This window comes from Echeneis naucrates, chromosome 10 (genome assembly GCF_900963305.1).
Source record: "Echeneis naucrates chromosome 10, fEcheNa1.1, whole genome shotgun sequence".
In the NCBI taxonomy this organism is placed as follows: domain Eukaryota; kingdom Metazoa; phylum Chordata; class Actinopteri; order Carangiformes; family Echeneidae; genus Echeneis; species Echeneis naucrates.
The window spans coordinates 19,861,330-19,883,858 of NC_042520.1; the positions used below are offsets into that span (position 1 = coordinate 19,861,330).

Genomic DNA, 22,529 nt, shown 5'->3' on the forward strand with positions numbered 1-22,529 from the left:
AGTAGACCTGCTCTATATGTAAAGTGCCTTGATGTAACTTTGTTATGATTTGGCGCTATACAAATAAATCTGATTTGATTTGATTCAAAAAAAAAAAACCTCATGGATGAAATGAAGTAAAGCTGAAATAATTGAGTTAATCAAATGAGGAGGGATGAGACAGAGAAATGAACTCACTGAGGTCAAATCAGGTCTGATGAATACAATCACAGACATGCAGAAATGCAACCTACACATGAGAATGTGGCATGATGACTACATGATGAATTTGTCTGACCCAAGCAGAAATAACCCTGTCCTCACACCCCGCGTTAAAAAAGATAGGAAAGACTCTCAGTCAGATTATTTACTGCAGCAGGAAGATTCAGGTCCTTAAAAGGTTACACTGACATGTTTCATAGCACTAATAGCACTTTCGTTCCAATCTGTATGTAGCCATCTTTCACTCGTCCTTTTTCAGCGACTGCTTTTGAATAACGCACTGATGCTGAGTCAACAACCTTTCTCTCAGTGCTCTTAAGCAAAGCAGTTCACCTGCGACGCTCCAGCTTCTCATTTGCTTATGGTAGGAAAAGTGCTGTGATTCAATTAAGCATTATACTGGATAAACACACATTTTTCGTGTGAGAATTAAAGCTGAGGAAACACCTCAAATAATCACATTATTGAATTATTATCTACTCAGTGACTTGTAATCATGGTGATAAAATTAAATGAGTTGGTAAGAGTACATTTCTGAGGGGGCGGAGAGAGCGACATGTGTGTGAATGTGTCAGCAGGAAAAGCACTGAACCATTAGACTCGATTAAAGAAGCACAGGGACACACAGATCGTACTAGAAGGGTAGAAGTTGGTTTAAACAGCCATAAATCACATTTTCTGTCACAATTACACTCAAAACTGTAACATCTTTGTCGTCGCCATGAGCGTGACTTAGAGTGAACTGCCTGTTGTAATACTGGTCAATGTAAATGCATTTATGAATTGAGGCACAGCAAGTGGCCTTCATCTTGTGTTATGTGAGTTAGATTATAATAAATGTTTCCATCCCAAGTTTAGAAAGTTTAGCTTTTGGTGTTTTTGGTGTTTTTTTCGTGAATGGTTTATGTGTGTCTACGTCATTTTTATGTTGCAACCTCCAATCTCTTCCTATTATCTGTCTGTAATGTCACTTGAACAATGTCCCTTATAGTCCCTTATTATATTACAAAGAGTTGATGTTTGGACTCAAAAGATTGCAGAAGACCAAATGAGATGACACAGCCAGAAGGTGTAAATCATGTAGAAAATGCGATGGACAAATGGTTTCACAGTTTGCGTCATGTACTGACTGACACCTCTCATTGGCCGCACACATCTGATGTTTACTTGTGCTACAATTTTTTTCTCTTCAGTGAAGCAGAAGCTTCAGAGGACACTTACATCACATGCTTCATGTGTGCCATGATTTATTCACCGAGTGTCTTTCCATTGCACTTTGGCACATATTTGTTTTATTCACACACAACCTTTCCACCTTGGTCAAGCGTAAAAAAGCCTCTCGTGATAATACTTTTTTTTTCCCCCACAGCTTTGTCACAATTAGGTGCAAATTTCAAAATATGATATCAGATATCATGATAAGGGAGAAAAGAATACGTAAGGCAACATAGGAGGGGAAAAAAAGAAGAATGGCACTGACCGGAATAATGAAAAGAAGACAGGAGGAATATGAAAGGATGGACAGAAAAGGGGCGGAATAGATATTAAGGGAGGGTCAAGGGGAGAAAAAAGGACAAAAACAATAGAAAAAGAGTGTGTGAGGCCATTTAAAACCCAACGAGAAGCAAGAAAACTGCTTAAAACCTGCTTCGGCTCTTCAGCATTACGTCAGCTGAAAAAAAAAAAAAAAAAAAAACGTATTTAATCTCCCTCCTCTCCTTTTTCATAGCAACAATTCTTTCAGGCTTATGGATGACACTGTTATGGATCTGACATTAAGAGGCTGTTTTATTATGATACTTGGTGACGGTGCTTGAACTGATTTTGGAACTACGACCCTGTGTCATTAATTATTAGTGGATATCATCACTCCCTAATGGGGATGTAGAACTCCCAGTCTATACCCAATCTGGCCTTAGAGGAGACCCAGGATCCCAATTTTAGACTGTCTTGGATCATACCAGATATCACCATGCTGATGTTCAGACTCCTGACAGCACATAAGTTAGAAACGACATTATTCAAGTGAAAACAATATCAAGAGAGTTGAAATGTTCTTGATAGGCCGTATTTAGGCTTCACAGGCTTTTCTCTTATTTTGGACAAGAGAGGTCACTTGTTAACCTTTGCTTTCAGTCTTCCAAGCTGAACATGGCCACTTTCCACTTTGTAAGAAAACAGAATGTTCTTGAGATCAGCTCAAACTGCTGAGCTCTTGGCTATATTGTGGTTCATGTTGGGTTGTGCTTTCTTCAGAGGATGATGACGCTCTGTGGCACCTTCATCCTTTGAGAGTAGCTGTAGTGGATCTGATGTGTTGACATGCTGTTGAATTACTGAATCCACTCTATTTAAACTTTACATTCCACCCAAACCTGTTAGCCCATTATAAACAAAACTATAAGAAGTGGAAGTGGATTCAAGCATTATAATGACTCTGTAAACCTATTTTTAGATCATTTATCAAACTTTTTTTTAAGGTATGGTAGATGGCATGAAAGAATGCTGCTTGGTAAACTAATTTTATTTTCCGCTTATTGGTTTTCTCTGAGAAACGGCACAAACGGATGATGAAATATCCTGTTCTCTGTAGACCACAGATAATAAGTCCATGGATAAAGTTTGTCTAACTCTCCCAGAGCAAACAAAGTTTGTTATTAATGTCTCAGTGTGTCGAACCTGGTATAAACCAATTTACATAATCGCTCCACTTTTTTAACTCCCCAACTTGTTTTTTGTATTTTTCCATTGGAGTCTTCTTCTTGTTTTGCTCTTCTCCTTGTTTTTTCTTTGCTTGTCTCTCTGTTGGAGGTATTGATGTGTGAGAGATAGAGGGGTCTACATCTTAAGGTTGTCTAATGCAATTAACTTGACCACTGGGTTTTCTGTGCCAGCTGCGTGTGTGTATGGGTAAATATAAAAGAGAAAGTTAGTCTTTTGAGCAAGTTTGTATGTGTTTGTAGGTGGAAAAAAAAAAAAAAAATGCGTTTGTGCCCGTCCTCAGCATCGATGGACAAATTAAATCTGTGTGTGTGTGTGTGAGAGAGTGTGTGCATGTACATAATGAACCCCTTGCCTCCCTTATTTTCCAGACCAGCGGCTGAATCTTGTTGAATCATGTTTTAAGTGGAAGAAGACAAAGGGTGTCAAGTCACCTCAGCCGCAAACATACACACATTACAGGGCAAGTTTGCACAAAAAGTCAAAGGAAAAATTATATTTAAAAGACAAGTGGAACATATCTCCGCAGGGTGCTGTCTTAAAGCTTAAAGTCTTAAAGCTGAAACCAAGCGGACCAGCATCACCATCTTGACACAAGGTGACCTGCATTTTAAGCCATCCACCATTGAGAGGAAAAGACCTGTCATATGCCTCCCTGTGTTTCATCCTGTTCAAAGTTAAACTTCACCCAAAACGTACCAAATATTACCCACACATCCCTGCTTCCCAGCCTCTCTCTCAGTTTCTCAGAGTCTCCATGATGCTCCATGTCCTCACGTGCCCACTCAGGAGATCTTTAATAAATGACTAGGTTCCTCTAAATATTTCATGCGTATTCGATGGTACAGCCTCATAGTAAAATGTGCTAGCCCCTATACACATCCTAAACATTTTATTCATGTTGAAGTACTTTCAGTGATTCACTGAAGATAAACTAGGTTGATTAACACTGTCCTCCCTTCACAGAGTCCACAGATCAGAGGCGGGTCCTGATGGGTAAACTGATGGTCTGCCAGACCAGAATTATGACCTGCTGTTTTCTCTTGCTAGGACAGAATCTCTGTTTTCCTGACTATAAAGAAACCAGGCCTGACAGCTGATCTGGCTTTATTTACGTCCACTGAGTCTGACAGTGTGTGTGGGACACCAGCCTGAGATGTAACTATAGAGTTGGTTGCTGAGGACGCACGAAATAAAAGAAATGATAACCACTGAGGGTGTTGCTGCTGCTGTTAGCCATGTGAGCAGCATGGCCCTGGCTCTGCCTCTGCTTTTGAAATGTCAGCCTATCAGTAGGTCCACCACTTTGGTCCAGACTAAATATCTCAGCAACTATTAAATGGCGCCCTCTCCTCCAATGCCACGATGAGGATGACATTTTAGTTTAGGACTTTTGTTTAATTGAAATGTCTTCACAGCTACTGGATGGACTGTCGTTGAATTTTGCAAAAATATATTTGCAGCCCAGATTATAAATTTTTGTGAACTGCACCCTCTCCTCTCACAGTAGTAGGAGCTTGACATTTTAGTACGGGAGTTTACAGTATTGGAAATATCCAGGGGGCTGTTGGATGGATTAATATGCGACACAGGGAAAACATTACTGACCCATATATTTTGGTCAGTAAAACTCAGTCTGTCCAATAATTCGAGGTTTATGTCAGTCCTGTGAAAGTATTTTGAGAATGAGCTTTTTCCGAGTAGCCTCCAGTTGAATGAGTGGCTCGGCTGCACTGAAAGACTAGTGTTTCTATTCCCTGTATAAACAGGATTAAAATTAAAACACAAACATAAGGAGGTGATAAGCGACTATACAAATAAAATTGAATTTTATAACCAACATTTATCAGTTCAAGGACAATGGGATTTGAAACTGGGTTCATTATGTGTGCTGCTTTTCATTCTTTTTCTCAGTCTAGCATCACCTGCTCACTATTCATTAAAATCAGTCTAAAACAGTGCTGACAAATGCCTCATTGCTGACTGGATTAATGTTGTTTACCATCTTAATAGCAAAATGCCTTATCCAACGAGTGAGTGCAGTGGTTTTACCATTAGAAACTGCATCATTATGGGCTTATTACTGAGCTTATTTTAAAAACATTTTCCTATGAGTCAACACAGAAATATGACAAAGTGCCACTGCTTATTCTGTGGACCTCTTTGCCTCGGCCCAGAGTCCAGCTCTACCACAAGGCCTCTAATAATAAACTAAATTCGTTCTCACAATAAATAAATAAATAAATAAATTGGAATGCTGGTCATTTCCACAAACACCCTGGAAGAAACGACTAGATTTAAGCTCTCCAACAAAGGAGGAAATGGTAACAATGCTGTATTTGGACATTAAGATAGAGCAGTGGGAAATCAGGAAGGAGGTCAGGATGGATGATTTGATCAACAAAAAGTCGTTCCTAACCATAAACCATTTTTGTGCTTCGGAAGGCAAGGCTGGACCATTCAGCTTCATCCGGGTCAGTTAACTGCTAGCTGTCAGCAAAGCATGTTTGTGCAACCTCAATAACTGTGGAAAGTGGAATATGTTCAAAGAACCCACATTACATGAACAAAAAAGTGCAAAAAAAATTGAAAATTGATCTGCGATTAGCTCAACAGCAGACCACAACCACACCTTTTCATTCCTGTAAAACAAATACATTGTCTTCTTTGACAACCCATTCAGCTGTCAAACAGCTGAATGGGTTGACATGATATAATTTGCTGACCCACATAAAGTCACAGAAATAATTCATAAGAGTGAATCTGGTTTACTTTCAATCCTTACATAAATCATACATTCCTAAAAGAATGTCACACAATGTTCATATTTGTTCCTGAAAGAGAACCATCATCAGTTTTGAGAAAACATACAAAAACTCAGTCATACTCAGTGTGTGGGTTCAATTCAGTCATTTTACTGATGTGGACAGGAACTTTAAGAGTATTAAAATTATGGAGTTGCTTTAGAATTTTTTTTTTATGTAACATGATAATAACGTTTTCTAAAGGACGCCATAAAGCATTCAAGAAAAAAAAAAAAATCATTCATAATTTACTGGCATTTATAGCTGTCTCTACCTCCTTTTGTGTGTATGCGGTCAAACTGCATTACAAGTGTACATCATTTTGAGAGAAACATTTTCTCTCTGAAACCAAACTATGAGCAGCTTTGTGTTTCCATTTTTGAGCATTCACATGAATAACATGACGCAATCACAGTGGTATTTCTTGCGTGTCCACACGCCTGCTGTGTTCCAGTTATCAATATCAAATTCATCTCAAACAAGAATGCTTCTTGGTTGTCAAAGTTCACAGTCACGCTCATCTCATTCTATTGTGAATGCGATATCTTGGGAAATAATGAAGTACAAACATTCTCTTGGATTTTGTTTTGGCCATAACTTTCAAATTACACTGATTAACACTTTACATCAAACGTTTGTTAGGATAAAATGATGTCATGTCAATTATACCGCAGGTCAATGTTATTGGGGCGTCATAATGTTCTGCAAACACTTCTGGTGGCTATTCAATCCAGTAATTTGCAAAGATTGTGACCAGGTTTACTGACATTTGGCTGTTTGGTGGAAGAAAATACCCTCCAGGTGGTAATTATAGTTTTTCAGTTAGATACCAGATAAGGTATTGTCTTTGAGTTCGAGCAAAAGCATTTGATTTGCCCTCTAACATTCCAGCATTGTGCATCATTGCCGGGTGAGGAAATGTCCCAGTACCTTGATGCCATGACCTTTTTAGAGATACAAACTGTGCCCTGAGCTCGATTGCCATGAACTTGTGTGGGGAAGCAAACCCAGACTCTGGATGCTAAAACTGGCACCATGCATCTTTTAAATGTTACAGTGAAAAATCCCTAAGCTCAGATTTTTAGATAAATGACTTCTCCCTTATGCGCACCCTGAAACAACAGCAAAATGTTCTGGCCTCAGTGCTATTCATCTCTTTCCCATCAGACTCCCACCATCACTCTACCTTGCTCTACCTCTACTGAAGTCATGTTAAAAGGAAGACAGAGAAAGAAAGAGAGTGAGAGAGAGAAAGAAAGGGTGTCTAGTAACCTCATCCAGTCCCTCTGTCTTTGGAGAACAGAGCCAATTTCACAATAAATTAGGAGGTGAGTCTCTAACTAGGCCACGGGCCCTTAATACATGCATGAAAACGCACATACAGACAGTGTGTCGAATAGAGAAGGAGAGAGCGATAGATGGAATGAGAGGACGGATGAGGGGTACAGAAGATATAGAGAAGAATAATGCAACGCTAAAAGAAACAAAAGGGATGGAGGGAAAGTGTAGAAAATATAGAAGGCACAGAGGGAAAGACAGGACAAGGGACTGGGGGAGCAACTAATATGGAGAGACAGTAACACATGTAGAAAGACTAGGTTGAAAGAGAAAGACAAAGAATCTTTTAATGTGTCCTATGTCCCAGAGAGAACCTGTGTGTGTGTGTGTGTGTGTGTGTGTGTGTGTGTGCATGTATGTGGGTATGGGAGGGGTAAGCTGTCATGAGGAGGATGTAATGTGGCATTAGGCCAAACATTATTCAAATGATGTTACAAACATTTGGCATCACAGCAAATCACCTCTTCTTTGTCTCTGTCTGTCTGTGTCTCTCTCTCTTTCACACACACACACACACACACACACACACACACACACACTAGTACAGACAAATCCTCAGGAATGTTAAATTTAGCCTGAATGCTGTGTACTTTGCTAACACACATTTTACTTTGCAATGCCTCTGAAATATGGATGAGACCTCTTTTTGAAAAATGGCTACGGGTGGAAAGAGACTGAGGACAAGAGAAAGATACACAGAGAGAGAGGCAGAGAGGGAGAAAAAGAGAGAGAGAAATATGCAAAGGCAAAAAATGAGACGATGATGTCACCAACAGCAAATCTGAAAAAATTAATTTGAACTGGGTTAGCTCAGAAATGCAGCATAGCACGGAGAGCACAGAGCTGCCTGTAAGTTAAGGAGCACAATGCGAAGGTGTGTGCATGGCTTTTAGTGAGAGTATCCAGGGTCCGGGCAGCACGGCGGCGTAGTGGTTAGCGCTGTTGCCCCACAAAAAGAAGTTCACTTTCCTCCCACCGTACAAAGACATACATGTATAGGTTAACTGGCGACGTTAAATTGACCGGAGGTGTGAATGTGAGTGTGAGTGGTTGTTGGTCTCTGTCTGTCTCTGTGTGTTGGCCCTGCGATGGACTGGCGACCTGTCCAGGTTGTACCCCGCCCCTCGCCCAGTGTGTGCTGGGATTGGCTCCAGCAGTCCCACAACCCGGATACGGATAAAGCGGATGAAGATGAGTGGGTATCCGTCTGAGGAGTTAATGGGATGGTAAGCTGTTGCAAGGGGCTGGATGGACAGTGAAGCTGTTTGTGGCAAATAAAGGTCAGGTGTTCAAATTAGTGGTACAAAGCATTCACAATCTCAATACGCTTTCATAGCCACTATCTGTCAACAAGTGCATTTTCACTTTGTGTGTCTGTCCTAAAACACAGTGTTCAATATTGCTGATTGATTCTATGCAATCAAGTGGCGGACTGATTTTCACAAACCAAGCAATAGATGCCATCATGCATTGTGCTGGCTTAAAAAAAGAAAAGCTCTCTGCATAGACCTCTCAGGATGGTGAGTAGGCTGCAATGAGTGAGTGAGTGATTTCAGATACAACCTACAACTCATGCGGTAGTTTGGGGGAGCTGTGATTGCTAAATTGTGCGATGTCCCAAAACAGCAGTATGCACCAATCAAAGTTATACTACAGCAGGCGAGGGAGATTACAGTCAGGAGAAGTGCGCTTCCGTGTCTTTGTTCTGTTGACAGATGTTTTCAATAACTGGAATATATTTTTGAAAACATTTTGCTGTAAAACACACCGTTATTACCATACACGTCAAAGCAGAAAGTCATGAAGCTATGCACTTTTTTTTTTTTTTTTTTTTGTAAATCCTTCAGTGCTCTGACAGTAATGTTGCACAAAATGTATCTATGTGGGTAGACTTCACTCACATTATCCTTTTCACGTGTCAGAAATCTTGCAACTTCAGTGTGTAAGTTACTTTGAATTTTGAAAGCTTCAAAGGCGATCACAAACCCTCAGTGTTGTCTTTGGTATCCGATCCACTTCCTGACATGTGCAGCTAATCTGACCAGCCATCCGGGTCAGGTCTGCCTGTTTTCAGCCTGCTGATGCAACCCACTGGAGCATCCTGATTTAGTTTCCTTATGGCAACAAGTGAACTGCACTATGGTTGTCATCTTTACAATAATGAACACACAGACAGAAACAACTGTAGTGTATCAGATATTGACGTCGTCCTCCTAACCCTAAATTTATGATGTCCCCTAACGACCAAGGGTCACGACAATCGGCTGTGTTTTACTCAGACAGTTCGCACACCCTGATTTCCTCATTCTGTTATACACACATAAAGAACTGGGCAGTGTCAGATAGATCACAACACACCTACTCTTGTTTGTATGTACAGGCTTGTGGGCAAACACACATACAGAGACAGACAAAGAGCGGTGGTGCAGGCGGTAGCAGATTGCTCCCGAAGGCAGCTCAGGGCTGGTGGAGTGCTTTCAGTATAAGACATGACGGATATAAAAACAAGATTAGAGCGTTGAGTCTGTCTGCTCTCCCACTGTCTGCACACAGCCTCTGATAAAAAAAAAAAAACTATAGTCATTACAATGAACAGCATTTATTCCTCAAATAATCAGGGTAATCAGGGTAGAAATAAAAAAGATTCAACGAAAGACTTCTATTTCCACTTGGGTCAATTACACCGTGGAAAATAAGTCATTATTGTCAAAATTTATTTCATGGTTTCCACGATAGTCAATAATATCATTCATGTCATTCAAATTATTCATATTAAATATGTTATATGCGCAGTATCCAATGGAGCTACATTGGCTCAGGACAGTAACCTTTAACATGAAGTTAAAATGAATTTCAAGTAAACTTATCCAGCATTTTACTTATAGTCGCCTTTCTGGACACTCAGGGACACCTTACAAAACATGACAATAGAATCCAGCAATAGATAAAGTACGATCAACTGGATACAAAAAAAATACACAAATACAAAAAGCTGTAAAATAAACAAACCGAGAAGTAAAATGGTGAAACATAGAAGTGAAAGTGAAGTCATTCCAGTCCCATATTCACTTCTGAACTGGTTAAAGGGAGGAGGCTTGTATGAAAAGGTGCGTTTTGAGGTGGGATTTGAATGTGGTGAGAGAGGTTGAGTGTTGTATGTGCTGAGGCAGAGAATTCCAGAGGTGGGGGGGAGGGGGGGGGGCTGTTTCCGAACCCTCCTCTGTTTCTCACCCATTGACCCTGAGTTATCTGAGTTATCCCCTCACTGGCCCAGTCTCGCACAAACTTTCCCTTCAGCCACAGCAGAAATACTATATAACTGCCCTCTGTGATCACAAGATCACAAAGGATTATTACCTTTCATGAGCACACACATGCACATACAAACACATTTACATAGTAAAACCTGTGAAAGAGCAGCAGGCAGGAATGCAGCATCATAGAGCAGTTCATTATATTAAGAACAGTAGCTGGTGGCTCATTTAATGTTGCCTGAATGAGGTGGATATGTGCACTAAAAGCCTCTCCCTATAAAACGTGTTTATAAAAACACTTGGCATTACACCCCTCTGACATGCAGTTGTGACCGGGGATTGCTGAAATCAATGGACTGAAAGCAGCACATTAACCGCAATGATTTTTTGCCAGCAGTGGGACTCAATGAACAGCACTGCCACTTTGGGCCAGATAAAATTCTGCTGCACAGACATAAGGCAATACGCCCCCCACCCACCAAAAAAAGTTTTCATACTTGGCTGGGCTGGAAATGTTTTTGTAAAGATAGAGACGCCCCACTAAATGACATGATTAAGTGGATGAAATGACAAACGTGAAGTAAACTCTGACATTAATTACAATTTGTATGTGTATGGACAGAATCAAGGGGAATAAATTGGACATTCAGCGTGTCAGTAGGAACAGAGTGGAGGGGGCCTCGGGCACGTCCATCAAGGACCTGTCCTAGTGCCCCTTTACCTTTGCTCTGTTGAGTCAGTGCTGAACCATGGCATCTCGCTGTGGTCTGCCAGCTGCACTACAGCAGAAAGGAAGACACTCCAGAGGGTCATTAACAATGGCCAAAAACTCATTGGTTGGCCTCTCCCATCTCTTGAGGACATTTACAGAACGTGCTGCCTCAGGAGAGCCCACAGCCTCCTTGGAGACTCATCCCACTTATTTTAACTTTTGCCCTCAAGAAAGTGTTTCAGGCGTATTAAAGCAAAAAACAAACAGACTACAAACTGTTTGAACAGCTTCTTTCCCAAAGCTGTCGCTGCACTAACTACTGCACAAATCTATTCACTCTGACATTCACAATACTGAACTGGGCAATACACAGCTGACGGTGCACTATTATATGCACCGTGTAATATATCCCAGTGTTTTTCTTTCTGCTGTGCAATATGTCCTGTCCTGTGTGTTTTTCACTCAGTTTCTATTTTATACTGAGTAATGTAATGGCCAGCATAAGCGGTGGAAGAAGATTGATATTGTTAATTTGCATAGTTAGATGTTATCATTTTCATAGTTTTGATTTTAAGTTTACACCTTAAACTGCACTGACTCGGAGAGCTGCCACCTCAATTCCATTATACGTGTGCAAAGACCATAAAGACTTTCTGATTCTGATTATGAAACCACCTGTTGGCATTTCCTCTGGTTCCATCATCAGGTTTGTTATTTGTCACAGCACAAGAGCCTAATTAGTGTGATGCAATTTTTCTCAAGTGCTGCTTGGTTTATAAATAAGAAATCAGTTACTCCGCCAGTACATAAAGTCACCTCTCTTGACTGTCCGGTATGCACCATGTCAGTATGTGTATGCAAAGGTATTGCGCATCTAAATTCATAATTTAGATTTTACCTTTCATAATCACTGAAGCGGGCAGACGGTCTGGCAAAAATATCATGATAATCTTTTTGAGTAGAATCTGCATGCTGTTGATTATTTTGTTGCTGATGCTATTTTGAAGGCCCTGACTGAAAGTTACGATCAAAATTTTCAGTAGCTTTAACTTTGTCTCACTGCTACACCCACAACATACTCTGCTCACGACCTGTGTCATAACCATCATGCGTCTTGCTGAGTTCATTTGAAGTATTTGTTTGGACAGCGCTGTTATCTATTTATGAAGCTCTAAAGGTGTGTGTTTTGATTTGAACGTTCAGTCTCACCCCATGTTGTGTTTCCCTGCCTGCAGGCGGACCACAGCTCCGTTGTCCTCGACTGCAGCAGTTGGTGCCGGTGGTTTCTGTTTTGCTTTGCTGAAGAGCTGGTAGCAGTGCAGAACGAGGACTGCTGTCACCTTCTACAGTTAGCAGGCCAGCTGCTCGGCAGTGACTTTAAAAATGAAACATCTATATCCAATATTGCAGCTTTTAATGATGCCAACTGTACCAATCTATGATCATCCATAATGTAAGATGACCCTGATCTCAGTATTTCTTCATTGTTTGCCTGTTTCCATTCCCCAACCTTTTCTTCACCCTGCATCTACAAATTGGTTTTTATTCAGTATAGCAAAAAACATGCCCATTGGCTTCGTTGTACGGAGTGTACTTCTGAGAAAAAGTAAATCAATCAGTCAATACCAGGAAATCTATATCATAATCACTTATTTTTGCTGGGAGGCATTTCTGTTTCACTTCTACTCCTTTCTCCTTCTTTGAACTTTTCCTTTCTAACTATTATGTGTTTTATCTCGACATCAAGTCCGAGTGAATAGATTGAACATGGCATCGTTTCATCAGGGTAGCAAGCTGAAACCATTACAAAATAAAGTAAGCCTAAATATTATACAAGCTGTACCAAGATGTCCCAGGGCTTTAAAATGAACAGCAATGCAAATAGAAGAGGCAACCCATCTAACAGAGTGGTCACTCAGATGCAGCACTTAATTCAAAAGCTGTGACTGTTCGAAAACAGCAGTCGGAGGTTTTGGGTGATGGACGTGGAAGGTGTGACATTCAGGACATATCATTCCACCACCTGCAGGTTTTTCCCGATCTCTTAACTTTGGGCCTATTTTCAGTACTTTTCTGCACATAAACATAGGTTTGTTTTGTTTTTTTTTTTTTGGAATCTACATCATAGCCAACAGCTGATCTGCAGGCTGCCTCTCTGTCTTCACTTTAATCTCCATTTAATGTTGAAAGCACAGCATAAAGCTTTCTGCCAAGAGACACAGACCTAACTACAGGATCAAGGACAGAGATGTTTAGCCAGGCCCTGGCACACAGTGACAGATATCGTGGGGTTTGTTTTCACTGTTTCATTGTTGGAGGCGTGCTGCTGGAGATACATAACTGCAGTCGAAGAAATCTCGGTTCCACCACGTTAAAGAGCGAGGGGGATTCTTTACAACGGAAAACATTGCTGCTAAAATGCTCAAGTACGATGACAGTGAATCTTTATCAGATTTTTCCATTTCCATATATGCAGTATATATCCGGTAGTTGAGCATTATACACACGCACATGTGTGTATGTGTATACGCAGACTGTTTGTCATTATGGTTGGCTCTAGACTGGTCAGAGAGGCCTGAAGCTCTGTCTGTAGGAATGGAGGAAAGGGTGGCTGACAGGAAGAACCATAGAGCTGAGCGATAGCAAATACAGGGAGGAGGAAGGAGGGGTGGGGGGCAATGACAGGGAGGAGAGGGAAGACGAAGCAAACTGGTATTATTTGTTGAACAGGACAAAATAAATTGACCTCACAGGATGTTGTTGGTGTAGCAAGAGGGACACATTGAGGATGCATTTGAGAGTTGGTCACTTAGACCACATTTGGAGATTACATCAGCTGATATCTACTGCATACAGTCTAATTAGTCCTAACACAGTCTCAGCATGGACCCAGGGTATTACATTTTTAAATGGATAAAGCTGTGCGCAGTGCCTTTTTTACTCATCCCCTCTGCGCCCCGTGTTTGTGTCTTCATTTGCATACACAGTGGGGACATAAGAGCCAATGACTGGTGACTATCTTGGCCTGTCCCTGGAAAGATAATATGCAAAGACCTTATGTCTACAAGTTTGTCTCATGTGTCTCATAGATGCCTTGCTTATCGTCTTTGTCCCTTTCCTACCTCTGTAATTGTCTGCCACGCCCTAACATCATTCACCAGAGTCCCATCATTCCTGCCTCCCCTGTGCATTTTTGTCTGTCTTGCCCTCAGTCCTTATCAGTTCTTTTGTTTTTGTCTTTACTATCTTTCCCAGTGTCTAAAGGCCAGTGTTTGTTACTGAGTTTTTTTTTTTTGCTTTTGTGTTTTGACTCTTGATTCTTTAACCCCCTTCCCCCCTTTTGGATTTTATTCTGCCTCCAAATAAGACTTTTGTGTCATTGGTTTAATATATCTGTAAACTGTACCAGCTTAATTTTGGCCCTTTTTTCTGTATTTGAGTCAAAATATGAGCTACATAGAGCCGTGCACTTATAATTGGATCCCTGAAGGTGAATGTTAATGCCAAGTCTGAATAGGCCCTTAAAGTCATAGTTATTAGTTAGTATAATCAAACAAAGTCAGAATATTTCAGTACAATCTCATCATAATGCTCACTGTTTGTCCCGTGAGAAAACATCTGAGAATCACAATTAGCAAACCTCACAATTTACCAGGAAAATTCAGACTTGGCAACGTGATACTTCTCTGAACAGATTTACATAAATCCCAAGGATTAAAACAGCACAACATAAATAAAAATTCAAATCCTCTGAGAAGGAGGACGATAACAGTAGTGAAGCCTCAGTTTCCCTTTACATCTCATTTAGCTGTTTTTATTACCAGAGTGGAAGCTTTTGGGGCGAGGCATTATTAAGCTTGAAGTTGAGCATGAGTATATAAACTACAGCATATTGTGCCAGGAAAGGTCAATGTAAAGCAGGATATGTTTGATCATAGCTACAAATGTGCCCTGTGTGTATTTTCTCAACCATCATTGACAACAGACCAAAGAGAAATTTGAACTATATGCATTCTAGTATTTCTGTAATTATGGATCAGGTCTCAGTTCTATATTGGTACAGAGGAAATATTGAAGGTCTCATGCCACAGAGAAATGGGCACAGGCTGCATTCAGTAACTGAACCTTTAAACCATTCGTCAGGACATCTGGTACTCTGTAGCACCAAAGCAGTCACTGCCTATTGGTCACATCCTAAGCCCTGTCCACCTGGACCCACTATCCGACCCAGCAGGATTTGATTTCTCTGAGTTTTCATCTAAAGTCTGCCATATTTGTCTATTTGATTGAGTAGTCAGCCGATCAGAAAAGAGACTCATCCAGTCTTTCTAATTGCCATTATTAGAACTCCAGGGAGAATCCTGGGAAGTAGAGGAGATGTAAAACAACCCTGAGATGAATTTTGGCTCTTAAAACCACAAATGTATACCACAGATCAGCAGCTGAAGTAAAACACCGTTAAAGTGTAAAATATTATCGGCTTCATGTACAACCCAAACAAGTTCCAAGAGACATTCCTTTAGATTCACATTTGATGTAAGGCATAACAATGATTTCCTCCTTCCGCAGTTAGCTCCTTCAACATGTGCACCATCTGAAGGAAATCCAGAAACTGTAGAACTGAATGGTTCCTTGACAAACACTGTAGAGCAACTCTAAAAAGGAAACCACATCCACTCTTAGTCCATGCTGCTTATTATGACACTTAATATGATCTTCAATTAAAAGATCACCCAGTGTGTGTTGTCATGTGTTGATATAAGTGCAAGTGACTAACAGTGTAAAGTGATGCAAAGGCAAAGCATGAATGTGTGTGTGTGTGTGTGTGTGTGTGTGTGTGTGTGTGTGTGTGTGTGTAGAAATAAGCACAGTATGCTGCCGTTGCCCAGAGATACAGGACAATAAGCACATTGCACATGGCACAATAATATACCATGAAACACAAGCGGGAATGAGCACACAATCAGAGACAGACAATCTTCCCCATGCACACACAAGCACAAACAATCATACACATGAAATACAAAAGTGCAGATGGAGTCGGCTTAAACTCTTAACACCCAAGTGCAGATGTTCCTCCCAAGTCAACGATAAGTCACTGGAGCATGAAACTATCTATGTTTATTGTGGAAATATGACAACTAGACCAAATACAAACACAAAATGGTGCCAGGAATGTGAATGTATTCAATTGTTTTAGTGTTGCTTTATATTTTCTGCATTCAAGGAAACTTTAGAAAGGCTGTAGTAACGATGAGTGCTGAGACTGGGCATCTGCCAGAATGACGGATGGACCCGCCCAATGATCCACTGTTCATTAAAAGTAGAACACATTTCTGCCGTGGTCTCGGCCCACTTTGTTTCTGTGATGGTGGACAGTTTACGCAAATCCCTTCTGAGTGCTTCCTGCTCATATAATCCATCAAATCTAAAAACAGAAAGGATAAACTGTCTCACCTGTCCACCTAACTAGCCCTGACCAATCCTGTTCATTCATTTATTTAGTCAGTTCTTCATTTCTTTACCTAACTAACAAACTAGCAAAAAGCACACAAGCTGTCATGCCATGTGATGACATGTTTATGACATAAAGAGAATATTATTTTGAAATTATTTAAATCCACCCAGGATTCCTTGTCGTAACTGCCACATGTTAGAAATACAGCCAGGTAAAAACCCTTATGATCCAGCTTTTAAAATATCACACAGTATTTGGCTTAGTTTGAACAGATGGAAAGACAACACTTTGCTTCCACATAATTAAAACCAATGGCTGTGCTGCTATCAGCCGCTGTGATAACCGTCTTCAACTACGGAAAACCAAAAGTCAAAATCTGCAAGTTGTCTGTGGATGTTTTACAGTGTCTGAAGTTTCACATTGGTATTGATGTGTTGCATCTTATTGTTGGCATATTCATGAACAAGCAATCAATTCATTAAAAAAAAACAAACAAACAAAAAAAAAAAAACAGACACAGACCATTCAACCGGGAGCTGAGACTAACTTCCACTATTAAGCTCCTTTTTATTTCTAAGTCACACAAAGCCTCAATCCCTAGTTAATATACCTATTGTGTACGTATTTTCCTCATGGGGACATTCATCCGCCAACACTGTGGCCTACCTGTCACTTTGAGTTGTGTCGTCCGCCGCACCAGTCTCGATCCATACTGTAACTCACAGGTGTAATTTCCCCCGTCACCCTCTTCCACCTCTGGTATCCAGATGTGTGTGGTGTTTACACTGATGGAACCTCTCCATTCAACTCGCTCACACTCCTGTCAGGACACACACACAGAGCTGATGCGGTGACAGGATATAGATAGGAGCCTCCTTTTGTGTTTGAGTGTGTGTGTCATACCTTATACCAGGTCATCTGTGGCTGTTTGTATGGAGCCATGTAGTCTTCTATGTCAGGACAGATGATCATTTTGCTGTGGGTGATCTCGGCTTTCTCCAGATGGCGGATTTTGCTGCTGAAGCATTTCCCCTCATCACTCTCCTCCACTGTCATTGACATGGACACTTTCATGCAGTATGTTGAGTTCCTGAGCACATGACAAACATAAAATTGGGAAAGGTTTTTATCATGCTCCTCTTTTGAAAGTGACAGACTTTAAAGATTTGCATAATGCAAGATTCCTCGTGAAGCTAACAACCTATTTAAATATCACAAAAATAACACATATGTGCAGTTTGTTTTTCTATGGCAGGAAGAGCTGAATCTGAGGGACTATTTTTATAGTGCACTCCAGGGAGTGAATGATGCGAGTGATTCCTCCAATTGTCCAACAGTGAGACCGTGTGAAATGGTATAAGAGCTGTTTTCATGTTGAAACTACTGGGCAGAGCTTTGGCTGCCACAGTAGGTACTTTGGTGAAATTATAGGTCCTCTGACATCACAGCGTTTTTTTATCAACAATAAAGAACTTGGCATCCAGAAGAAATCGTGGGTTGTACAAACACGTAACAAGTACAAACAAAACAAATATTCTAAGAAGTTAAACTCTAAGAGCAGGAGTATTGTTCACTTTTTGGCTTGTTACCTGCTTTGTATTACAACCATGTGAACTCTTATCCCAAGTGAAAATACTAAAGATGTTACTAACAGCGTTAATGAGGCCTCTGCTGTACTCATCTCCCCCAGCAAGCAGTGACGGGTATCAGCGATAATATTACACAGGTGCTGTGAAAAAGGCTCAAACTGGGGGCTGCCCACCCAGCTCCAGTTACCCCTCACTGTCCTGTCTACATAAAGAACTAAGTAAATCAATATTGTTACTTTTTTGATGATTACAATGTATTGACCACTAATCACGAATAATGATGAAACAAAAAATATATATAATACTGTAATATATCTCTCTATGGTCGATGGTCTATGGTCTCTAAATTACATGCTGTATCGCATTAGTGGATGCACTAAAGATATTTTTGACAAATTTGCAAAATAAACAGAATTCAATGTGCTGCTTTATACAATATGAAACTGGTGTACAGTGTGACTTGAAAGTCACACACTTTAACAAGCAGCCCAATGTGATGCAAAACAGAGGCTATCTGACAGCTAAACTCCATATTATTTCCCTTCATGCTCCCTGAAAAATATATATTTAAAAGCTGCATCAATCTACCTTGTTTGTTTACCAGAGATCCATTTATGACAAACACACAAAGCCTTTTACCACCTTAAGTTATTCATTTTGGTGCACAGTTGTTTTTGTCTGGCTTTTACTGATATCAGCAAACTGGATCCACTGTAACTCACCCGCACAGGGCCAAACTGCAGACTGATGAAGTTGGCAACAAGCGAGCAAACAAGACATAGATTATTACTTTTTTTTTTTTTTTTACTTGAACACAGGGATGCGCGATTGCTGTATAACCGAAACCAGTATGGCCAAGAGCAATATCCAAAATTGTAGGAGCTGCAGTTTTTCTTATAAAGGTAAACTGTATAATAAATCATTGTGCCTTGTTAGACCATAAACTCTGTGGTGGGACTGAGATGCTCCAGCCGACAAACCATCCTCTCCTGACATAAAGGAAGACCCAAGAAAAATCACAGTGTTGTTTTGATATATACAAATACAATAAAAATAAATAACAATATCTGACTAAATTATCAGAATTGTATTTTTTGCTAATTTCTAAAGAAATAATAGATAAAAAATTTGATGATGCTACATTACTGCAGATATACGTACATATTCATAGGCTAGATATATTTCTCAAGCTTGTAAAAAACAACAACAACAACAACAAAAAAAAAAAGAGCTTTTTCCTACACTAGACCTCAGGTGAGTAAGGACCAAGCTCAAGTAACTCATCATGATCTGTGGGCTCCAAAAAAGGTGAGTTGTTTATTTGTACAGGTGTTGTGGGGGAGAATGGAGCTCACAGCAAGATATAACACAAAATGGTGCTGTTACGATGTTCCAGTCAGTGCTTGAGCCGAATTATCTAATGAAACAAAAAGAATGAAGTTGAAAGTTTGTTATGATGTGTTTGACCAATGTCTCCTCAAGGTGATTATAATTGCTTGTGTAAGTCCTGTCTCAAGTTCACCTCCAAACACAAAGACCACATTGATCTTTCTCTCACACACTCACACACACACACACACACACACACACACACACACACACACACACACACACACAGGACTCACCCATTGTCCCCAAACCATAACCTCTCATCTAAGTGGATCTAAACCACTTATCCCATCAATGCTTGGCGTGTGTGTGTGGGTGGGTGTCTTATAGGGGACACTTGGATTTTTTTAGTTATTGACCTAACCAAGACCACTGAGCATTGAACTAGAGCCCTGGAAAGCCTTTTAAACATCCATCCCTCCGTTTCACCCCTTCTCATCAATCCATCTGCAGCCTGCAGCATCTTGTTTTCTCCTCCAGTGATTCAGTTAGCTTTGGCTGTATGTTGTCACTCGCTCCCCGACTCACTCAGCACCCAACCTTTTATGAACCCCTCACCTTTTTTTTTTTTTTTTTAATATTTATTTCAGTTTTTCACTAAAGACTGTTTTTTTGAATATCGCCAAAGATCAAATCACATTCTTTTCAGAAAATGATAGCAGATTGATTAGTTAGCAACATGCTGGAGAACAGTGTGTCGCACGTGGTAGATAATTTTTCCAAATAGCAGTAGAGTCAATGTTGGATTTATTCATTTGGTGTCCACGGACACATTTCCAAGAAAATGCTAATGTTGCTCCGTGTCTGCTAAATATATAAGTAGGAATATGTGCTTTCTAATGCAACTTTCTCCTTTCATCTAATTTCTCATTACTATTTTACCCAGCTCTGCTGGATGGATTGCTATAAACTGAGTGATCATGCCTGGCATATGGCTCAAATGTTAACTATCAACACTGGTGATGATAAAGTTTTACCCAAATACATGTCATTCTTCACAAAGGCTCAGGTTCAAAATCAATTTCAGAAGTGGTGAAGTATTTTACGTTAAAATATGACACGGTTCTATATATTTATTCCTGTAATGTGCACTGAACTGAAACAGCTTTATCTCGTTACTCTTTCTGCTGTCTCCTTTCATATTTGCTTCTCTTCTTCATTGCTGTGTCAGCCTCTGTCAAGGTCTTCCCCCCTCTGCCAGTCCAACCAGAAACCAAACGTGCATTCATTCATCTTCAACCGCTTATCTGTTCCCGGGTTGCGGGAACCAGATGTCAAATGTTAAATATTATATACAGCAATATCTATGCAAAGAAAACATACACCTCTCACCATAAAACTGGCAATTCAATTAAACTACAAAGTTAACGTTGTGTCAGAAGCATTTAGCTCATGCTAATCACGTCTTGCATATGCATACCATAACTGTGTGGGAGTGTGCTCATATGTAGCAATATGTGGAATCCGTTAAATACTACAGTGAGTAAATGCCCCTGAAATAAAAGACACTGGAGAATGACATGTTTTACCTACGAGAACTGCACAGTTTACTTGTGGTCCTGCGGTTTAATCACAAAAAGGTCTTTGTACTTGATGTTGTAATTTACTTTTTTATGACCAATAATCTGCAAGGCAATTAAGAAGGATGTGTGGAGAACATTCATTCATTCATTTTCAACCGTTTATCCGTTTCCGGGTCGTGGGGGGTGCTGGAGCCAATTCTAGCTCACATTTGGGGTGGGGTGGGGGGGCACATCCAATTAGATCACTAAATCTAAATGAATGAAGTGTCAGTGTCAGTCTGTAAGGACAGAAGTATCAAAGGGTCAGTAAACGAATATAAACAAAGCAGGGGCTGCTTATCTACAAGGCAGTTCTTTTTAATATAATTGCACAGTGCAGCGTATACACGTGACTCAATGACTCGATGACTATAAGGTGAAAATGAAAGAAAAGCTGAGAAGATGTTGGCTTGCTTAGCCACGCACTGACATCTGAAACAGAGACAACACAGGAACTAGCAACACTTGAACTAACCTATTAACATGTAACAAAAGGACACATCGTGGTTGTTGCAGGGTTAAAGTGTGTGACTCGATCTAGCCAGCCACAGCTAAGCAAACATTGAGTGCTAAATAGTAAGTTTTAAAGGTGCAGGATTGCTGTTAACTTTGCATGATACTAAGCTAACTGGCTTTTTTGAGCAGGCACTCGTGCTGGGGGGGGGGGTACTTGGGGTAAACAGATGAAAACTTTACAAATATGCATTGTGTGGACACATATATGCAAAAATGCTAATTTGCCCCATATTTTCTACTTGTGAAATCTCATGGTTGTTTTAAAGTGGGTCCGTTGTTGCTCTGTGCAGACCTTTTGTAACACATATTCTTTACAAATAAGCTCTTGAGGGGTCGTGGCGATTCAAAATGTGTTCACTGAAGCTGCATTCTCAAATGAATGAGGTGAAGAACGAGATTTAAGAAGTAAAACAAAAGATTTGTTGGAGCCTTTCTGCTTCTAATGTGTGCTGCTGGCATTCATATTAAACCCTTTTGCTATCAGCAAGTTTCAATATTAAACTCAGTCGGATACGCAGACAGACACACACACACATACCATTGTATATGTGAGTGCATCTGTTGCATTTGGCTTGTTATTTTGTAACCTGACATGGAAAGGCAAGAGTTGGTTGCCTGTATTTGCATTGGATGACAGTTATGAATAAAACATAGTGCACAGGTATCTGCATACAAGTGTTTCAGGACTCCCTATGTGCATCTGTTTAGACACGAGGAACACGCTGCTGTTCTGCTGGGCAGAAACAAATGCCAAGTGTGACAAAAATAATTCTTCCACTCCTGCAGGAAACAGAACCAACAAGCTACAAAAGAAAACAAATTAAAATGACATTCTGTCAATTTCTGGTCATAAAATCACACAGAAACCCGTTAACTACAAATAATATCAGTCTACTAACTAATTGGATTAAATTTCCTTCTTTTGTCGTAGCCCTCATCACAGAAGTTCACGTTCAAGATGAAAGTGCTGTCGGAGGCATACTGG

General features: G+C 40.3%; 1 protein-coding gene across 1 annotated transcript in view; it reads right to left on the bottom strand.

Moving 5' to 3' along the window:
- Positions 1–22,529, bottom strand: part of il1rapl2 (interleukin 1 receptor accessory protein-like 2) — a 134,586-nt gene that overhangs the window by 92,868 nt on the left and 19,189 nt on the right. The window contains exons 4-5 of the mRNA XM_029511986.1: positions 17,392–17,578; positions 17,155–17,308 (exon numbers count right to left, since the gene is read on the bottom strand). Coding sequence (XP_029367846.1) covers positions 17,155–17,308; positions 17,392–17,578 — 341 coding nt within the window. The remainder of the gene's footprint in view (positions 1–17,154; positions 17,309–17,391; positions 17,579–22,529) is intronic.